Here is a 23,392-nt window from a genome sequence, read left to right on the forward strand (position 1 = left end):
TACACAGATATATGCTATATGCATACACACAGATATATGCTATATGCATACAGACAGAGATATGCTATATGCATACACACAGAGATATGCTATATGCATACACACAGAGATATGCTATATGCATACACACAGATATATGCTATATGCATACACACAGAGATATGCTATATTCATTCACACAGAGATATGCTACATTTATTCACACAGATCAGATATGCTATAGTCATACACAGAGATATGCTATATGCATACACACAGAGATATGCTATAGTCGTACACAGAGATATGCTATATGCATACACACAGAGATATGCTATATGCATACACACAGAGATATGCTATATTCATACACACAGAGATATGCTATATGCATACACACAGAGATATGCTATATGCATACACACAGAGATATGCTATATTCATACACACAGAGATATGCTATATGCATACACACAGAGATATGCTATATGCATACACACAGAGATATGCTATATGCATACACACAGAGATATGCTATATGCATACACACAGAGATATGCTATATGCATACACACAGAGATATGCTATATGCATACACACAGAGATATGCTATATGCATACACACAGAGATATGCTATATGCATACACACAGAGATATGCTATATGCATACACACAGATATATGCTATATTCATACACAGAGATATGCTATATGCATACACACAGAGATATGCTATATGCATACACACAGAGATATGCTATATGCATACACACAGAGATATGCTATATGCATACACACAGAGATATGCTATATTCATTCACAGAGATATGCTATAAGCATACACACAGAGATATGCTATATGCATACACACAGAGATATGCTATATTCATACACACAGAGATATGCTATATGCATACACACAGAGATATGCTATATGCATACACACAGAGATATGCTATATTCATACACACAGAGATATGCTATATGCATACACACAGAGATATGCTATATGCATACACACAGAGATATGCTATATGCATACACACAGAGATATGCTATATGCATACACACAGAGATATGCTATATGCATACACACAGAGATATGCTATATGCATACACACAGAGATATGCTATATGCATACACACAGAGATATGCTATATTCATTCACACAGAGATATGCTACATTTATTCACACAGATCAGATATGCTATAGTCATACACAGAGATATGCTATATGCATACACACAGAGATATGCTATAGTCGTACACAGAGATATGCTATATGCATACACACAGAGATATGCTATATGCATACACACAGAGATATGCTATATTCATACACACAGAGATATGCTATATGCATACACACAGAGATATGCTATATGCATACACACAGAGATATGCTATATTCATACACACAGAGATATGCTATATGCATACACACAGAGATATGCTATATGCATACACACAGAGATATGCTATATGCATACACACAGAGATATGCTATATTCATACACACAGAGATATGCTATATGCATACACACAGAGATATGCTGTATGTATTCACACACTGAGCTGTGTTCTGTGCGGTCGCTTCACTCAGGGTAGTTCTCGTTCTTACCCCAAAGAGGGTCAAATAAACTGTCCCCCCGGAACTAATTACCCTTCCTCCAAAACCTCTGGGTACAAAGAACCAGGCTCCCTTTTACAAGCAGTACTCGTAACTTGGACAAGCACAAACTCTACAAAGCGCCACCTCCGCTGGCTGAAAGAAGCAGCGCTCCAGTGGCTTTCAATATCCCCCATGCTCAGGAGTCAGGTATCCATTTCAATCGGAGATCCCGGCTGCCCTTTGATGGAGACCAAGTCCAGGCGCCCCCGCAGTGTGGCAGCAGCGCCATGAAGCTGCCCGCGTCCTTCTCCCCGTGCGAGGAGACAGGCGAAGGCGACTGGGACTCTGCCGTGTCCTTGGACTCCAGCGTCTTTTACAGCGACTCCTCTGCAGCCCCCCGGGACCATCTCACCGTCAACGTCGGAGGCAGCCGCTTTGTCCTGTCCTATCAAACCCTATCTAGCCACCCACAGACACGGCTGGGCAGGTTAGCAGCCTCTGGGGGCGATGCCGTGTACGACCTGTGCGACGATGCCAACTTGTTGGACAACGAGTACTTCTTTGACCGGAGCTCCCAAATGTTTGAGTACATAATGAACTACTACAAGACTGGGCGGCTCCATCTCATGGATCAGCTGTGTGCGGTGTCCTTTCTGCAGGAGATCGAGTACTGGGGCATAGACGAGCTTAGCATTGGCCTCTGCTGCAGGGACAGGTACTTCAGGAAGAAGCTTAAAAGTGAGACCCTTGACATTAAGAGCGACGAAGAGGGGCTGGGGGCCGAAGAAGAGGATTTCTCTGGTGTCCTCTTCCAATCTCTGAGGCAGAAGCTATGGGACGTCCTAGAGAAACCTAGTTCCTCCAAGGCTGCCAAGACATTTGGTACCCTCTCCATGACCTTTGTATTTGTCTCCATAGCGAACATGGCCCTAATCTCATCTGAGGTCAACTTCATAGATCCCCCTTTATTTAATGCTTTGGAATATGTCTGCATCACGTGGTTCTCATTGGAGCTGACCCTTAGGTTTCTCTGTGTGAACGACAAGTGCAGTTTCTTGAGGAGCATGGTGAACATCATAGACATAATTGCAGTCTTGCCCTTTTACATCACCCTTATAGTGGAGCTGTTGTTTGGAGAGAGTACAGAACTAGAGAATGTGGGCAAGATTGTTCAGATTCTGAGACTCATGAGATCTCTGAGGATGTTGAAGCTGGGCAGACACTCAACAGGTAATGTACTGTATTAGTCAGAAATTACTAATCACCAAAACTGAGTTAGTAGTTATGTATAAATTATACATGGTATATTTGAAAAGAAAAAAACTATTGTATACATGAGTAGTCATTTTTTTTCATAGCAAAGACAATGGAAGTGGAAATTCACAAAAGATTGTACCAAATGATTTAATAGAATCACTACATAGGACTCCTGTTAGTTATTTTGATCAATCTAGTGTCTCCCTGCACAATCCCAATAATCAAACGAATTGTATTTATTTCTACTAAATATTCCAAAGGTTTCTACTAGAAGAAGACAAAACATTAACTCTTATTCTATGTTTGGGAATGGGTGCTATTGGTTATGACTAAAATGAATAAATGCCAATTACAGTACATTTTTAACAGGGTGCATTGGTATCTGACTCCTTCAATAAATCAGACAAGTATCAGAATTTTGAAATTAAAGGTGGCTTTTTGTAAAAATTAATGCTAATACTTATCTGATTGTTTCACATTAATTAATATAATAAATCTATATAGTTCATATTTGATCTACTGTAATTGGGACTGTATATTTAAATTCTATATTTGTGGCTTCTTTTCAGGTACATAAAGCTATGGAGAAATTATATTGTGGACATATTTCTCTTTTACCAGCTATTTTGGTAAATGTTATCTATGTATATTTTATATTTCCACATATTGGGCACTCCCGTCGGATTAAGGCCTTTAGAGCAGGGATGCATGAATATTGGTTTGTTCTGTTTTTTTTTTTTGTTTTTTTTTTTACCAGATCGCCTTTACTAATGTTCTTATCTGCCTAGAGGTTAACACATTCATTACATACCTAAAATGCTCAATAAATATTCAGAATCCTCAATTGCCTATCTTGTGTATAGATGTAGCAGATGTTATTGGCCTCATTAATGCAAAAAAAAAAAAAAACACACAAAATGACGCGTTAAGTAATGCATCAATTATCTTAACCATTATTTTCAATAGCGATAATATTAAATAATGTGCCAGCGTTAACACAACGCATTGTGTTAATGAGTGTGGTAATGTGTGCTATATCTGTATATACAGTATATGTATTTTTTAAATATTTTTATGTTTTTATACTTACAGCAGAGCCACTCTACTTTTTCTTACAAAGAGCAGTCTCTAATGTAGGAAGTTAAAAAGATTAAGAAGAATAAAACAAATTTAAGTCAGGTTCTCAGGATATCCCTGCTTCAGCACAGGTGGCTCAATCAGTGGCTCTTGCCATACTGAATGAGTATGATTGAGCCCCCAGTGCTGAAGCAGGGATCTCCTGAGAACCTGGCCTTTTGGTGACCCTTGAGGACTGAAGTTGGCCACCCCTTGTCTAGTACATGAAATGCATCAGATACATTTACCCTAGCATATTTAAAAATTAACCCACGTGCAAAAATAATTTCTACTGTTTATGAAAATATTACTTTTGTTGCGAAACTCCAAATTTTGCATACTTTTTATTACTATACAAAGTTACTATACTTTACCATCTGGTCTAATTAAAACAAAACTGCAAATGCTTTTCTCTAGCCCCACGTGTATGTGATCTGCAATTTAAAACCGCACACAAGGAAAAATAAAGTATTTATAACCTGTGTGATCACGCACTTCAAGTGAGAATGTGAAGCGTTCTTTGTGAATATTTCACAAAAATATACTGTAGCATAGAAGGGATGAATATCTGACATCCTCTGTTAAATGTCTACAATAAACGAAGGTGTGCTAAAATATAAATATATTCTTTCCATGCACTGCATATTCCTGAGGAGTATTAAAAGATGTTATATAATTAATTACGAAAATTGTACAGCGAATCATTAAACCAACTTTTCACAGAAGTGGATACTTCAGGCACAAAAAGCCTATTTCCCATGTCCACATTGTTTTTTCAATATCAGATCATGAGAGTTAAATGTACCAATTTTAGTAAACCCCACAAAGCCAGAATCACACAGTATTGCAGAACGTGTGCAGTAATGTGCGTTTAGCAGCATACGGATGTACAGTAGCAGTCATTATTGCTCCAACAAGTCCGTTGCAGCAGGACACACACAATCCTCCAGTGTTGTAATGGCATTTTCTCTGTGGGAAAAAGAGGTAGGGCTGCCACACCATTGCATCCACTAGCATGTGCCAGTGGGTGTAATAACTTCTACTGTGCCAGATACAATATGATGCATTACTCAACCACATAGAAAAAATAATAATACATATATATATATATATATATATATATATATATATATATATATATATATATAGTCAGATAAGGCAGTTGGCACTCCAATAGGTGCTGGTAAGCCACAGGTGCACGTCCCATATAGAGAATGTAGTTATACGTTACCGTTCCAAGGATTGGTAAACAATTTTCAATGTTGAAAATCAAAGTGTATTAGTGAAAGCAAAAATACATCCCCCTGAGGAAGGTCCCATTCTGTAGGACCGAAACGTTGGGTTTCTGGATGTATTTTTGCTTTCACTAATACACTTTGATTTTCAACATTGAGTGCTGTCTCTTGTTTACCAATCCTTGGAACGGTAACGTATAACTATATATATATATATATACATATACATATATATTTGCATGTCATTTCCCAGAATCCCTTGCTGCAGTGGAAGTGCTGTATGCTGGGGGATAATGGTGAAAGGCGGGGTTGCAGACCTGCCTAAGACATGCAGATGAGCATACAGTTGTATTTACATTTGCTTATTTGCTTTGCTGTGGAGGGTTTTTGTCACTTTTTTTACTCGCCATAACTTAACTCAGTATATAGATATATATATATCTTCAGTGCTCGACAAACCCGGTCGCCAACTCGCCAGCTGCGATTGGATATTGGCTCGTGGCCAGTAGCTTTTCCCCTGCTCTGCAAAAACAAAATCCCCTGCTCGAAAAAAAAAAAAAATCCCTCTGGCTGTGACGCGGCTTGGAGTTGCCAGGACTTCAAACCGCCCTTCCTTCTCTGCACGGGTAAGTAATGGGGGGGGGGGGGGTTGGGACTGCGCGAGCGTGTCTGCTGCTCCTCCTCCTCCTATATATCCTCTTGTATAATCTTGTCACCTCCTACTTACAAGACCTGCACTGATCCGGTCATGGAGAGGATTGTGGACAGATGCTTGAGGTGGGGGGAATTTAATGCACTTTAATAAATATTTATATATATACTGATACATCGGTCCCCGGCGCTCCCGCTGCCCGCGCGGGAGGTAGCAGAGGTGTTTCTACCTCCGGCGCTCCCGCTGCCTGCGCGGCTCAGGTGTTTTGCCCCCATCCCGCTGCCCACGCGGCTCGGGTGTTTCTCTCCCCCCCCCACCCCCCAGCGCTCCCGCTGTCCGCGCGGCTCGGGTCTTTCTCTCCCCCCCCCTCCGGCGCTCCCGCTGCCAACGCGGCTCAGGTGTTTCTCTCCCCAGCCCTCTGGCACTCCCGCTTTCCGCGCGGGTCAGGAGTTTCACCCCCCTCCCGCTGCCCTCGCGGCTCACGTGTTTCACCCCCCTCTTGCTGCCTGCGCGGCTCGGGTGTTTCTCTTACACCCCCCTCCTCCCCGCACTCCCGCTGCCCGCGCAGGGCGGGAGGTAGTAGCGGGGTGTTTCTCCGTCCCATCCGTGTGTGTGTGTGTATGGGAGAGAGTGAGTGTGTGTGTGTGTATGGGAGAGTGTGTGTGTGTGTGTGTGTGTATAAGAGAGTGTGTGTGTATGGGTATGAGAGAGTGTGTGTGTGTGTGTGTGTGTGTGTGTGTGTGTATGGGAGAGAGAGAGTGTGTGTGTATGGGTATGAGAGAGAGTGTGTGTGTGTGTGTGTGTGTGTGTGTATGGGAGAGAGAGAGAGTGTGTGTGTATGGGTATGAGAGAGAGTGTGTGTGTATGGGAGAGTGTGTGTGTGTGTGTGTGTATAAGAGAGTGTGTGTGTATGGGTATGAGAGAGTGTGTGTGTGTGTGTGTGTGTGTGTGTGTATGGGAGAGAGAGAGTGTGTGTGTATGGGTATGAGAGAGAGTGTGTGTGTGTGTGTGTATGGGAGAGAGAGAGAGTGTGTGTGTATGGGTATGAGAGAGAGTGTGTGTGTATGGGTATGAGAGTGTGTGTTTATGGGTATGAGAAAGAGTGTGTGTGTATGGGTATGAGAGAGAGTGTGTGTGTGTATGGGTATGAGAGAGAGTGTGTGTGTATGGGTATGAGAGAGAGTGTGTGTGTATGGGTATGAGAGAGAGTGTGTGTATGTGAGAGAGAGAGAGAGAACGTGTAGGACACCAGAGGTACCTACCCACCCAGTCATCCCCCCCCACCCAGTCAGTCACCCCCCCCCCACCCAGTCAGTCATACCCCCCCACCCAGTCAGTCAGTCATACCCCCCTACCCAGTCAGTCAGTCACCCCCACCCACCCAGTCAGTCATAGTCAGTCATCCCACCCCCCCACCCAGGCAGTCAAAAGTCAGTCAAAAGTCAGTCATAGTCAGTCATCCCACGCCCCCGCCCCCTGCCCAGTCGCCCAGTCACCCCACCCAGTCAGACAGTCAGTAATCCCCACCCAGTCAGACACCCCATCACCCCACCCCCCCAATAACCCCACCCCGTCACCCCACCCCCCCAATCACCCCACCCCGTCACCCCACCCAATCACCCAGTCAGTCACCCCACCCCCCCCAATCACCTAGTCAGTCACCCCACCCCCCAATCACCCCACCCAGTCACCCCACCCCCCAATCACCCCACCCAGTCACCCCATCCCCCCACAGTCACCCTCTCTCTGTCTCTCACCCTCTCCCCGTCTCTCACTCTCTCTCTCACTCTCTCTCACTCTCTCTCTCCGTCTCTCTCACCCTCTCTCTGTCTCACCCTCTCTCTGTCTCACAATCTGGATATTTTATTTACCCTGTATATCTTAACTGCCCTATACTACACCGAAATAACTGCTTTCTTCCAGATCTGACTCAAGCTTCACACGGAAGACATCGGAATCCCCGTAACCCAGAAGATAGGTAGGGAACACCTCCCCTCAAATGTATAACATTGCGGGAATGAGGTACCTGGACATTGAGGGACTGCGGATCAGGTAAGATCCCAGGTGGAATTGCTGCTTTAAATATTGTGAAGTGGGGGCATCCAGGCACTAGTTAAGGGGTGCAGGATATTAGTCATTCACATGTGGCTTTTTTTTCTAGATTCAACATTTATACACACACACACACACATACACACATAACAAGGACTAATTGTAGTATAATGTAATAAAATAAATAAACTTATGTCAAAAACGAATGTTCTTACTAGGAATTTATTCAATTTTTTTCATTTATGTTTTTTTTTTAATGCGGGGCTGGGGGCAGGATTAGAGGTGGGGTTGGGGGCGGGACTAGGGGCGGGGCGGGACTAGAGGCGCGGTTGGGGCGGGACTAGGTGACGAGTAGATTTTTTGGATCGGCGAGTAGATTTTTGGGTGATTTGTCAAGCACTGTGTATATATATATATATATATACAGTGTTCGACAAACCTATACATTTGCTCGCCCCGGGCGAGTGGATTTAACCACCGGGCGAGTAAATATTGGCCCAAGCAGCACACGTTTGGTACTAGGTGGCGAGTAGATTTGGCCTACAGGGACGCCGTGAGTGTGTGTGGATTCCCCCTCGCAGCCCATCCATCCTGTGCTGGAGACCAGCCCACCACACTACACCGGCAGGGAGAAGAGAAGCTGCAGCACAGAGAGGAGTCTCTCCCCCCCCCCCCTTCCTGTACCGGCAGCCAGGGATAGAGGAGAAGCTGCAGCAGGAAGAGGAAGCCAGCCCCCCTCCCCCTCGCCTCACTCCGGTGCCTGCTGGAGAGGAATATTTCCCCCCCCCCCTACCTTGTGATATGGGAGTGCTGGTTGCTGCAATTATCTATATGTGTATATATATATATATATATATATATATATATATATATATATATATGTTCTTCAGTATTAGGTGATACCTTTTTTATTGGACTAACAATTTATGTCATAGGACTAGAATATATATATACATAACAAAGACAAAAAGAAGCACCAGCTCCATGGCATAATATTGTTTGTAAAAATTGACAATTTATTAAAAAGCAGAAAGTGGCCGCCAGGAATTGCACTCACTTCAAATAGTGAAAAAGCATTCAAGAGAGACAATCTGTAAACCAGCTGAGACTGTAGGAGGGTAGAAAGACAGATATTGCTGTAGATATACACAAGAGGTAAATGAGGATGCTTATCCGTGGCTGGATGGAAGATGGTAGTCAGTGTAAGCAGGAGGGGTGGTGGTGTTAGGCAGGTAGCTGAAACACCATCCGGTGTAGTAGGAAGATATCCAGTTGTCAGCTACTTCACTCCATGTGCCTGACGTGAAATCATAGTCCCAGCATTCAGACCTTAGAGCACCCAACTCCGCAATAACATCTCTGTTTTGCCCGGAAGTATCCTCTACCTTTCTTCGTGTGTAATAGGAAATTGGCAGAACTCGACACAGCCTCAACCTGCGTGATGACGTCATTGCGTCACTACGTCATGACGTCCTGACTAGTTTCGTCACGTGAGTGACTTTTTCAAAGGATCATATATATATATACACACACACACACACACATACACAAAGACACAGGATAGAGAAGTTTATTACGGAAGATCAAGATTTCCATCCCCGATTGGACCTTTTCTAAGATGATACAAATAGCTAATCAACATCTTAATATACCCTACACCCAGTGTATATTAAAAACTGTGTGAAAGAGATGTCATTCATTAGATCACCAGTTTAAATATTGTAATAGATAGGGTGACATCAGTATACGTATGTACATTTCTATCAGATCCATTCTAAAGCATATACTATTCCCAAAATTCAGTGTATATTGCCCACCAGTGACCTATTATCTCAGTTAAGGGCTCTTTCTGCCAACCCATTTCTCAGTTGGTTGATTTTATTTTCTAGCCATGTGTGGAAACATTACATGGTCTTTGTCGTTACACATACGTTTCCTCAACCTAATCAACACTATTACTATACATGATTCGATCGTTCTTTGCGCCACATGATTTAGCTAGTTTATATACATGTATACCCCAAAATGAAGGCATAAGGACAGTGTATGAAGTTCTTACTACGATATTAACATTCATTACATGTGTCCCCCTTTGATCTACTTTTGCTAATATTTTTTTTGCTACAGATAAAATGCTTTAAATTTGAGAAATATTTTGGTGCTATTAGAGCAATGCAGTCTACCGGTGATCTGTGGTCCACTTCTGTCAGTTTAACCATCACGTGCATTCTGTCAGTTTAACCCTCATTTGAATTCCTATAGTCAGTTGACTGTGCATATCAGTTTATCCCTCTATAATGTTGTTAAACAATTTCTATAAAAATATCATCTGCAAAGAAGACAGCGCAGTTGCATTGTTACGTGAAAATAATCTTCTGGATGTACCACAAGAGTCAGAGCCTTGTCATCGAAGTGGTAGTGTAATGCAAGAGAAAAGAAAGTGCGACATAGTTGGGGAATACAGACCTGTATTTCGAAGTGTTCGTAAAGGGTGCCAAACTTCACTTTCTGTTTGAAAATGAAACACATTTTTCCTTTATACGGACATAAACCAAAATTACACTGCAACCTAAGTTTGTGCAAAATTTTTGAACTGGTGTTCTTTTTTGTCATGGAAATACCTATGAACACAACAGTGACTCTTACGGGAAAGTCTTACAATACCGTAACTGACTGGTTTAATATGTGCCAAGAGGTGTGTGGAGCCATCGTTTCTCATCGTGCGCGAGGCAAGTTTGTTGGCACAGACGATAACCCCATCCAAATTGATGAAGCAATTTGCTGGTCGGCGAAAATATAATCGTGGAAGAATGCTAAACGGCGATAACGCTCCTCTTTCTGAAGATGCAAATTTGCAAAACAACAGGAACCATGGACGTAGAACTGATGGGCCTTGGGTTTTTGGTCTCAATTTAAAACCAGAGACAGAACATGAAACACAGAAAGAGCTCAGTGCACATCCAGTGAAACTTATACACGGAACAGTGTCTAAATATATATGTTTAGATATCTATTAAATAAAATGGTCTTTTAGTTTAACATTTTGGCCAAAGTGTTGTAAGCCCTTGAGCCACTACACGGCAGACCACATCTCAAGGGTACCTAACACTAATATAAATTCTTAATAACCTGTGCATTAAACTATAGAGAAACCCCCGCTACTGCTTGCAATAGTGAATTAATAATGATGGGTGTAGGTGCTGATGGGGCAATTTAAGTCCTATAACCTGGTAATGTACAGGTTAATAAGAGGTTCAATCAGACTTAGAACTATGCAACTAATTTTGACAGATTTATTATAAATCATTCTTCCTGGTAATGCACAGGTTATTAAGAATTTATATCAGTGTTAGGTACCCTTGAGATGTGGTCTGCCGTGTAGTGGCTCAAGGGCTTACAACACTTTGGCCAAAATGTTAAACTAAAAGACCATTTTATTTAATAGATATCTCAACATATATATATAGGCACTGTACCGTGTATAAGTTTCACTGGATGTGCACTGAGCTCTGTCTGTGTTTCATGTTCTGTCTCTGGTTTTAAATATATATTGCCATGCTCAGTAGCACTCCTCTGTGACACTTGTATGCTTATATATATGTTGTGGTTATTTTGGGGGTTCAATATGAGCTTGTAGGTGTCCTGTGTGTTTTTGGTCTCAAGCAAGGCTCTGATTGTCGGTATTTTTATGCGCATCGGCGTGATAGAAACACTCTGATATCAATTATTCAGCGGGAATGCGAAATTGGTTCAGTGATTCATTCCGACGAGTGGCTTGCATATGGAAATGGAAATGCTATTGGTTACAGGCATTTTACGGTGAACCATCAAGAAAATTACGTGGATCTAGTGTCGGGAGCAAACACGCAAGGGATTGAAAGGTCGTGGTTGGATGCCAAAATACGCATTTTGAAGAAAATGAGAGGCGTTCCTAATGAGCTATTTCAATCACACCTTGATCACATTTGCTGGAAAGTGCTAAGAAAGGATGCAGAAGATTTGTTTTTACAATTTCTTAAAGACATACGAACTGTTTATCGTTAAAAACCAATGAGCTATATTGTTCCTTTGTAGTATAATAAAAACCAATACATACAGTACCATATTGTTCCTTTGTTTAGTAGATAAAGTAGACCCTTTGTTTAGAAGATAAAGTAGACTGCATGCTATAGTAGAAAATACATACCATATTGTTCCTTTGTTTAGTAGATTAAGTAGACTGCATGCTATAGTAGCACCAATATTTCTATCTGTAGTTAACTGTAACACATTTTGCTATCATACGCCAACACATATGCCGCACTAATATGAAGCTCACCACTTGTTTTCTGATCTGAACTTTGTTATACATGGAAGGTTCAGCAAAAGGTATATAGAGGACAATCTATTTCTTTGGACAGATTTATATATAAAAAAATAATAGCATGTTCTTGTATAGCGCTGCTAGTTTTACATTGGCCTCTACAGAGACATTTTGCAGGCACAGGTCCCTGCCCTGTGGATCTTTTAAATATATGTGTTTGGTGCCTGAGGCACAGGGAGATAAAGTGACTTTCCCAAGGTCACAAGGAGCCGACACCGGGAATCGAATCAGGTTCCCCTGCTTCAAACTCAGTGCTAGTCAGTGTCTTTACTCACTGAGCTCCTCCTTCTCCCTACTTGCCACTTTTATACAGAGACTAAAACTCTAGCTCCAGTATACCCATCAGATTAACTGCAAATTGGAATAGGCATACCATTATATTTTTTAGATGTTGATATCCATAACGATAAAGAAAGATTTGTAACCAAGGTGCAGTACAATATATATATATATAGCAAAAAAGGAAAAGCGCACAATCCTAGTGCAAGATAAATGTATAGCAGATTTAATAAAAGAATAGGACAACCTACGTCCGCTAGCAGAATAAAAATACATACAATATAAAATACATGAGATATAAGGTAAGACACCAGATAGCTGTAATCTCCAATATGAGATATTGGGTATGTTGTTCACGGGTGAACTAAGTCTCTGGAGCTGAATAGATGATTGCAAATAGGAAGCTGATGAATGCTTGGCAATCTATATATGTCGGCCAGAATCTCGTGATTGCTCCAATTCGTGGAAACAATTGTGAGGTAATAAGACATTTATATACTGTATAATATATATATATATATATATATATAATAATCAAAAAATAAATAGATGATATCGTTCTGTGGCTAACGAAATGCTTTTATTTGTGCGAGCTTTCGAGATACACTGATCTCTTCTTCCGGCGATGTTACAATGAATGAAGCAAGGATTACTTAAAAACAGTGTCTCTTGGAATGTTATCTATGCTAGTCCTTCCCCCGGTGTGGATGAGATTTATGGCTGGAGGTGTCAAAGGGTAACTGAAAGCAAGTGAAGAAAGAGTGTGTATGTATATCAGTGTGAATAAAAATGAATGGACTACTAATACTCCTTATTTTTCCATCCCTATACACCAATAGGGACCACATAGTATCCACACACACTTTTAGTTGTGCTACAAACTCTCACATTTCCACACCCACCCACACCATTTATATCCCCTCTCACTCCACACACACCTTGTGTAGAGCACTGTTTATACTGTGGGCTCTCCATTCATTTTTATTCACACTGATACACATACACACTCTTTCTTCACTTGCTTTCAGTTACCCTTTGACACCTCCAGCCATAAATCTCATCTACACCGGGGGAAGGACCAGCACAGATAACATTCCAAGAGACACTGTTTTTAAGTAATCCTTGCTTCATTCATTGTAACATCGCCGGAAGAAGAGATCAGTGTATCTCGAAAGCTCGCACAAATAAAAGCATTTCGTTAGCCACAGAACGGTATCATCTATTTATTTTTTGATTATTGAAGCTCGGCTAACACGGTACTGATACCTCTACATGTATATATATATATATATATATATATATATATATATATAGGTTTTTGTCACTAACAAAAAAGAATATTTGCTGAATTTTAAACTACAGTATTATTGGTGCCAAAATCCACAATGCAAGTAATACCTGTAGTGGTGCTCAAGGGTAAAACATACAATAAATCAGGGGAGAAAAAAAGAACCCAAGCAAAGCACTCTAGCAGCCATAAAATACAAAACCAATTTATTATACACATCACAAGCCCTAAAGATAAAAATATTTAAATAAAATCACACACAAGCTATTCACCCTCCATTTACAATATGCATAGTATCGGAGACAAGCTAACCACTCAGATGGGTAAAGTGTACACAACTTCTAAAGTGCTTTATATGAAAGTGGTACAAAATGTATACCACGACCAGCTAGTCCAGAAAAAAAGGAGGGAGAAAAATGAGCTACACAAAAACACCCTAATTAACAAGAACACAAGTGCATGTAGGGTTGCCAGGTGGCTTGTCCAAAAATACTGAACACCCAAGCCCCCCGAACACATATAAAAAATACCCCTACGCCCCACAAATGCATATAAAAATAATACAACAACAGGCATCATAAAATAAACAACACACTTCTTTTAATATGTGTTTGCTATAGGCTCATAAATGAGGAATAATGCTATTTTTTCATAGTTTCAGTAATTATTTCAGAGCAGTTTTTAAACATTGTGACAGCTGTTCTAAAGAATCCTGACCGATAGATGATCTACTGCAAGTGATTATTATGATCAAATAAGGTCAAATAATTAAGAACGCAACAGAAATGTTGGTCCATGGAATTTGTGTGATTAAGTGCAAGCTACACTTTTTTAAACTGTGCCTTGCAAAATATTAACAACTACTGTATAGGGGCTATGTATTAAAGTCTACTGCTAAATGTGGACAAAAACAGAGCAATAAACAGGACTTAATATATCAAAGCAAAAAATCCTGTTGAAAGCAATGCAGTAACTTTTCTTTTGGTAAATCTAGTCCTATCTTTTCGCCCCAGTTTTGCAGAGACTTTGCAAAATAACCCCCAATATTTACAGAAATAGAAGTATACAATATGAAGTAAAAAATGAATAAATAAAATAAATAAGATATTCTTGGCTTTCCACCTTAAATGTGTGATATTGTTTGATTTACGCACTGCAGTATTATTCTCATCATATCCCCTATAAGTGAAGTCATGAAAACAAATTAATTTCTTGACTTTTTTATAATTATTACATTTTGTAACTTTGAAAATGTATTATTAGTAGTTAAATACAGATGTAATCCATTAAACCTGTGGTTGCAATCCTGGTGCACGGTTATTAAAATATACCGCAGCTTACCTGAAGAGCAGAACTATGACTGAACATGGTAAAAAAAAAAAAAGTTAATCAGGTTAAATCAGTATCAAAATGCAGTAGAGCCTGAAAGAGAAATTGTATGTATATGGAATAAGAAAATAAATCATGAATATCTGGCACTTCTGTAGTGATATATAGACCTGGTGCTTATGTCATAAAAAAATAATAAAGCATACATTAGCAGCAAAGGTAAGGAGACAACAGCATTCAGAAGGTATAAGCAGCTATAAACTGTATTAAAGAAACTTGCACATATATTCAAAGATTCCTTCCCTGAGGAAGGTCCCGTTCAGCGGACCGAAACGTTGGATATATGTGCAAGTTTCTTTAATACAGTTTATAGCTGCTTATACCTTCTGAGTGCTGTTGTCTCCTTACCTTTGCTGGTAATGTATGCTTTATATGGAATAAGAGATATCTTAATTTATGAAGAATCTCTGACTCTCATGTATTTGTTTTGTTTAAAATGGCATACATTTAATTTTAATGTAAACCTAATTGCAAAAACAATACTACAAAAGATCATTTATATAGTATACGTACTATTATACTATAGTATTATATTTATTGAGCACAAATCTTTTCCTTTACAGAACATTAAATGTAACCTCACATACTGTAGAGATCTATTTTCTTTGATTCTTTGGTAGTTACTGTAAATCTGAAGGCATCTAACTCCAAATTCTGTACTAACCAATAGTCAGTTACCGTTGTTTGGATGGTATGTGTAGGGTTTTGAAGACTACAGGGGTTTCTGTATCATGGCAATTTTGGGACCTGACCCGTGCATTTTAATATTTTCCCTCTGCATCAAAGACTTTGCTCAAATTTGGCATCATCTGCACCCAGCTTGCGACTTGAGGAGTGTCAGTAGGAGCAGTTGGGGAGGAGTTACATGGTGCACATATTATAATGAGATGTACCTAATATATAGCCTAAAAATGGTCCAGTCTTCCTATTTCTTTGCATTGAATAAATCGACCAGGTCCAAGCTTGCATTAAACTTTGCTCCTAAGAGATCTACTCTGAATGTAAGAGGCACCATTAACAAGCTTTAAACTACACACTGGTCACTAGCACAAATTGATCCAGATCAACATTTTTGCTCCAATATTTTATAGCAAAATGCTCCTATTGAAACATAATGGCACTGGCATTAAAGCTTCATGTAACTCATTCTAATAGAATACAGCCCACGATATTCATGTAACATTTGTAGAGTACAGTTTATGTAACACATCATTTTTTCAGTGACACCTTCCTTTTTGGAAGATTATGTAAAGCTGCATTACAGAAGCACTATTGTAGCATGTAACTCACAGAGTTCATTGTCTTATGTGATTGATACTCACTTGTAGTATCATTGGAACTGTAAAAAAAAACAACAAAAAAACGAGATAATGGATCCAAGCAAGTGTCAAATGAAGGAGTAATTCAACTTTTGCAAGCAATGATTTGTCGGCACCATTTACTTTTTTAATAACTGCCTGCAACACATTGTTCAGTTCTTTCAGTGATAAATGGGTGATATTTTTGTAATTTTGAGTCTTTGAGTCTTTGAGTCTTTTCATCGTCTTTATAAATGTTTTACAGTGCTTTAGGATATAGATCTCTCGTTAGCAGTGGTACAGTGATTTGAAATTATTTGATAGAAAAACAAAACAGTGATGTACAAGAGAATATTAAGATTTAAGAACGTTAAGGATGGAATAAATAATAAACCACTCTTTTGTTATTACAGGTTTAAGGTCTTTGGGAATGACTATTGCACAGTGCTATGAAGAGGTGGGCCTGTTACTTCTCTTCCTTTCTGTGGGCATATCCATATTTTCTGCCCTGGAATATGCTGTTGAGCACGATGTCCCTGACACAACATTCACCAGTGTGCCGTGCGCCTGGTGGTGGGCAACAACTTCTATGACAACAGTGGGTTATGGCGATATCAGACCTGATACCACACTTGGTAAAATTGTGGCCTTCTTGTGCATTTTGTCAGGAATATTAGTTTTGGCATTGCCAATTGCAATTATAAATGACCGTTTTGCTGCCTGCTATTTTACGTTAAAGATGAAGGAAGCTGCACTGCGTCAGCAGGAAGCTTTAAAGAAACTTATGAAGAATTCAACTACAGAACCTGAGGTCAATGTTAACTTAAGAGACATTTATGCTAAAAGTATAATGGAAATGCTGCAGCTAAAAAGTAGAGAACGGGCAAGCACAAGAAGCAGTGGTGGAGAGGACTTTTGGTGATTTCTGAACTATTTTCACTAATTGACATTTTTTTGATCGTGATAATTTTATTCACGAAAGTATTTTGACATCCCTTTTTAAGGACCTAAGTACTGTACAGCTTTTTGTGGAGCATAAGCTCACCTACAGATGCAGCAGACATTATTATTATTATAATGTATTAAATAATGTGTGCATTATCTCCTTACCCTTTGTTTTCAGTAGCGCTAGTGTTGAATAATGTGCAAGGGTTCATGCAAAGCATCATGCTACTGGGAGCGGTAATGTTTACTGCATCTGTATACAATCTTTAAGATTACTTGTAATTGTTCAATGTTCCTTTGTATTTTAAAAATGCTTATCTTTTAATAAAGTGCACAGCTTAATGTTAAGAATTTATAAACCTCTACAACTAAATATATTTATTTTATTTATAAAATGTGTTCCCAGGAAATAATATACTGAGAGTTACGTTTTGTTTTCAAGTATGTCCTGGACAAAGACATATAATCCCAATACATTGTTACACGTTATAAGTGTATGGTATAGGCATATTTAACAGACAATTAACAGTTACAAAAAAGATTAAAATGCTGAAGTCTTGAAAGAACTTAAACTGGAGAGGACTTTAAGAGTCTCTGGTAGGTTGTTCCAGTCGTGAGGTGCACTGTATAAGAAGGAGGAGCGGACAAATTCTTTGTTGAACCTTGGGACTGTGAACAGTCTTTTGGAGTCAGATCTCAGATGATAAGTGCTGCATATGGTAGGGGGTGAGGAGCTTGTTCAGATAGCTGGGTAGTTTGCCCAGAAAGTGTTTAAATGCAGGACAGAAATGTCATGTCTCATTGGAAAAACATTCATATCTGGAATTTGTCTGCTACAGTTTCAAAACAAATTTTAACGCTTATGGGGATACGTATCAAGTGACACAAACTGGTGCAATTTGCATCAATTATACTTTGTGTGACTCTGTATCAATGTATCAAAGGGCTTTGCTTCAAATTGGTCTACTTGTGCCATGAACGTTTGGGAAAATGGTATAGGAGGAGTCAGGAGAATAGATCATCAGCACAACATTATAACATATTGTATCACAATGTGCTCCTATAACTGGTGCAGTTTTCCTGTGCCTTGGCATCAAACAAATCTACTAGTTTTAGGTGACATTAACCTCTGCTCTTAAGTGACCTGCGCCAAATAATAAATATGGTAATTTCACACTAATAAAAAAAGAATCAACAGTATTTTAATGCTTTATTGCCTTTAGTAATGGTTGAATAATGAACCATATATACATTATTTCACAAAATTCCAATTTGCAGAATTATATCTTTCACTATGAGATCAACACCAAACTCCTACATTTCAAGTACAGTACTTTATTCACTGAAAATATCTAGATTATTTTGGACTTTTTATGAAATTATTGTAATGATCTGTTAAAATAATTGTCTTTATTATTAATTTTGTATTACAGTACAATTATTCCTGACTGCTGATTATTTTATTCTCAGCCATCACCAGTATGTCACCTTCTGTTTTTGTTCATATAGTTAAAAAATACTGCAGTATTTTTATCCAGTGTCAATTTTCCTGATTTGTAATAAACATATAAATAAAACACATGCATTACCATATGAGACTTTTCACCTAATAAAGAATATTCTTTTAACAAAAGTGAAAATCTTGGAACATTACAGAATATATTATTGTTTTTACAGTTGCCAATGAAAACTCCAAAAATATCTGATGCGCACCCACACCCTATAACAGTAGATCATGATATTTGTCTGAAATATCCCGTTAGCCATAACAAGTCTCAGACTAGCATATTACAGAGTTTCTGTACAGTACGTCCTGGATATAGATGGTCAAATTTGTTTTGCTTATTTGGATCCACCGCGAATCCGGCAGTTCCTTTGATCCGCGGATCAGTCTTCAAAAGGGAAATCTTTATTGGGCTGACAAGTCTAAGGCACCTTAGTAATGGGGTATGGTGTCAACCCCAAAATTCAGAAGTTGAACCCACACAATCTCGGCTATTCAGAACAACAGCTGCAGCAGTGTGAGCTAAACCAGCTGATGGGTTGCAGTACACACTGTCTACTAACAGCATACCTCCCAGGGATATCTATTTTGTTGATTGTATTTGTAACCTTGAAAGCTCTTGAAGCACAAAATAATATGAACTGAGTTTTATGAGTTACTGAGGCCAGGTGACATAAATTAAAAGTTGAACAGAACACTCTACAACGCTAGAAGAAAATGGGTGCCACGTCTGCTGCTCTAGGGATTATAACTGCGGGTTGACAAGCAAGAAACTATTATTATATGTAGATGGATATTATTGGCACTATCTGGATGTTATACATTTTCATTTTATTAGACCAGATCTGTGCAATCTCGTTTTTATATTAAATCCCTTTAATCCCATTAAATCCCTTTGCCAAGATGTTTGATAAGGTTCCACAACAGAGGTTAGTGTAGAAAATAAAGAAAATTGGATTTGGTAAATATATTTTTATGTTCAACCTGATAGATTGCAGCAAGTCTTTGGCATAGAAGCCAATAGTATATAATAGTCGGAAAAGAACTCACGGACTCGTCACTGCAGGTAAAACCATCTCTTCATCCTGGCGTGCATCCTTCTTTAAAAGGTAAGTTGTGAACAAAAAAGGAACCTTTGGTTCCGATTTTTATGTCCTTTTAGGCGTGATGCCTCAATAAACCTTTTTCTATTTTTGATACGTTGACTCTAGTTCTCTTCATTGTTGCAGTGCTATTTACTCCTTTTATGTTAGTTAATCACCATAAGGCCTGTGTCGTGCTTACTAACCTAAAACGGAATACTAAAGCTTTAAAACATTAAAACCAAGAACCTTGCAAGAAGTATTTTTTTTTGTCTTTGATTAGAAGGGTTGAGTTTCCACCGTTGTTGTAGGGGGAGACAGGACAGGCTTTTGGGGTGATGGTTGTTTTTTTCTCACTGATGCGGCACCTCTATCTCTTGCCGACTCCAGGAGAGCTGTATGCAATCCCTGCAGGCGAACTCGTCTGCTACTTCCCATATTAATTGCACTCTCAGGCAGGATATATAAAATAACTGGAATGCTTTATTCTTCCCAACAGCAATGAATACAGCATATAACTGATTCACACATCTCTTTCCTCCTCCAGATGGTCACTTGAGTCAACCCAGGAGGCTTGAGGCCTCAAGAGTCTATCCTCTGCTCTTCCTTCCCCTCCTGGTGGGATGAGGGGTAGTTGTCCCACTTCCCTAAGGGAGGGGATGGAAGGTGATCAGAGCGCTGATTCCACGCTCCCTGGAACACTCCCAGGGGAGAGAACACACTAATTTCTGGCTGTGCAACCCCTTAAGTACCCAGGAGGAGGGTCCAAGATCTGAGCCCCTGATTGGGCAGTACACAGGCTTTAGCCCACCCCCTGTCACTCAAGGGAGCTGCTTACTGCAGGGGAAACCCCAGATTAACCCTAACACTACCTGCGCTTGTACCAGGGTTTATGTGTTAGGCAGGGCAGATTAGTAGCCAAAAGGAATACATGGCTACACTTATTATCTTCCTCATAGTTTGCCCATTGATTTCTCAGGTATTCTTTAAACTCTTTGGACTCAGCCTCGTATGTGTGCATACGCCAGCTTCGGGAAACGTTCTTGGGGATATTAAGTTTTATATTGATCCAAATTGGTGCATGATCTGAGATGATAACGTTTTCAATTTTTGTCATATTTATTTCCTGCATTAAATGTGCTGCTATCAGGATACGATCTACTGTATACTGGAGAATATATTGTGTGCATGAGAAAAGAACGTGCATTCTCTTTCTAGTGGGTTCCGAATTCTCAGGGGGTCTTCCAGGGTAAGATGCTCTCTGAAAGTTTTGAGGCTGCCTAATTGTGTTTGAGCACTGAGGTAGCCATTTGTCTCCTAATCTGTCAAGCGTCCAGTCTTCCACCACATTGAAGTCACCCCCTATGATACTGTCACTACGTCCAATTCTAGTATTTTCTCCTACAAATCTGTAAATAAATAAATGGTTAGGCAAATATATTAACTAACAACACTCTTGAGCCTTCAATTGCGATGATTTACCCCCTGAATACTTCACAGTTTTATGTATTACATAGTTCGGTCTTTGCTAAGTAGTATTGCAGTTCATCTGCTTTTCTGTGTACTGTACTTTGCTGTAATCACTTCTTTTTTTTTCTCACAAGTATCTTTATTGGAGTCACATACTACTTGCTTAGTTAATTTTCAGATACAGTATAGAACATTGTTTAGTCGCATACATCATATTGTATCCACAGTTTCTCATTTGTCCTGACACAAGTACTTGGGTGGGATTGAAGCAGCTCCGCCTTCCACATTTAATAGGTTGTTGGGTTATTATCAATTTCCCCGTTTGGGTTCGCATGTAATCTGTATTTGTAGTAATTTGGTTACTCCCCATTCCTGGATAAAAACAGGAGCCTTAAATTTGCCGATTTTATAGTATAGCAAAACTGTGACCTCCCATTATTGCATTTTCAATTTCCTCAATTTTCCTTCCGTCTTATACCTCTGTTACATAACCTGATATCAATGTGGTTTTCTCAATAAAACTGCCGGTGATACTCTATTTTAATCTACTCTATATTAACTATAAACTCAACTAGTCGTGTTGGTCCACTTCTTGTTCTCCGTTTCAGACACCCTCCCAGGCATAAGTCTATGATATTCACTGTTGTATATCTGATATGCATTTTAATACAATTTGTGGAACCCGCCTCCATGTCATCCCAGCGTTTTCGACTAGTATCGGTTTTACCTGGATATTTCCCCTTTCTTTGTTTCTAAACCTTAAGTTCTATACCATCTTCCATCCACATATTTGTCCCTTCTAGGAACTAGTCCAACGTGTGATGGAAGTCCCCCAGTGTTCTGTTTCTGTCCAAGTACGTCTCCAGTCTGTCTATTGTCATTAGTTTGTACAGTATGTTATCTATGTTAGCGGAGATCATAGGGATTGGGTCTTTAACTCAAGATATCTTTAGTTTTGCTTTTATGTATCCTAGTACTTGATACCAGTATCTGAAATGTATTCACAGGTTCAGAGGCAATGTTTGAGATCAGCTTTAGGTACCTTACACTTTGGCCATTTCGTTGTGTCTTCTGTCCTTGTTTTTATCTGTTTTGTGGATGCGATTTATGCCCCGTGTGTTACTGTATTTTGAACTGCATTTCCCTCCATGTCTCTGATGGTATGATCTTGTGTATTCTCTGATTGCATTTTATCAGTTGGTCAATACTTTGTACAGTATCTCTGGGAAATCGTTTTTCTAGCCCTAAGTGTATCATATCTTGATCTCTTATAATATTACATAGTTCTGATAGTGTGCTTTTTTTGGTCATTTAAGCTAAAATAGTTATTGAATGTGTTATTTAAGAGCAAGGTTGTTTTGTAGTTTGCCAACTTTTTGCAGTAACTAATTAACTGGGTATGTGAAAAGGCATGTACAGTATAAGATTTTGGGGAATATCCAATTTTTCGGATAATTCTTGGAATTTCATGAATTCCTGTTTATCTTTGTTGATCAGATGATCTAGACATGTGATGCCTTTCTCTTTCCATACTTGGAATGAAGATTGGATGGACCCAGGTGTGAAGCTGGAGTTACCTTGAATTGGTATATATCTTAAGGTTGTAAAAGAGAGTTTACATTTTTTCATAACAGTTTTCCACGTTACTATAGTGTCTTTGAATAGAATGTTGTTTCTCTGAATTAATGGGATATCACTCCACCCTTTGTGAATTAGTTCTCTCAGGGAGGACCCTGGTGAGAAAGCTTTTTCTAGTTCTAGGGTGGAATAATGGTTAGTGCCTTGAATCCAGTCCCCTACGTTTCTCATTACACAGGCTATATTGTAGTTGATAATGTTTGGTAAATTAATACCTCCCATTTCACTTGGT

At 39.4% G+C, this 23,392-nt stretch overlaps 1 protein-coding gene across 1 annotated transcript; it reads left to right on the forward strand.

Annotated features, from left to right (window-relative positions):
- The first annotated feature begins 1,756 nt into the window (after positions 1–1,756).
- Positions 1,757–17,752, forward strand: KCNV1 (potassium voltage-gated channel modifier subfamily V member 1). The gene is made up of 2 exons (XM_075589006.1): positions 1,757–2,822; positions 16,935–17,752. Exons 1-2 carry the CDS (start codon positions 1,880–1,882, stop codon positions 17,441–17,443), a joined length of 1,452 nt encoding a protein of 483 aa, XP_075445121.1. The 5' UTR covers positions 1,757–1,879; the 3' UTR covers positions 17,444–17,752.
- Positions 17,753–23,392: the final 5,640 nt, after the last annotated feature.

This window comes from Ascaphus truei, chromosome 2, assembly GCF_040206685.1.
Source record: "Ascaphus truei isolate aAscTru1 chromosome 2, aAscTru1.hap1, whole genome shotgun sequence".
Classification (NCBI taxonomy): Eukaryota; Metazoa; Chordata; class Amphibia; order Anura; family Ascaphidae; genus Ascaphus; species Ascaphus truei.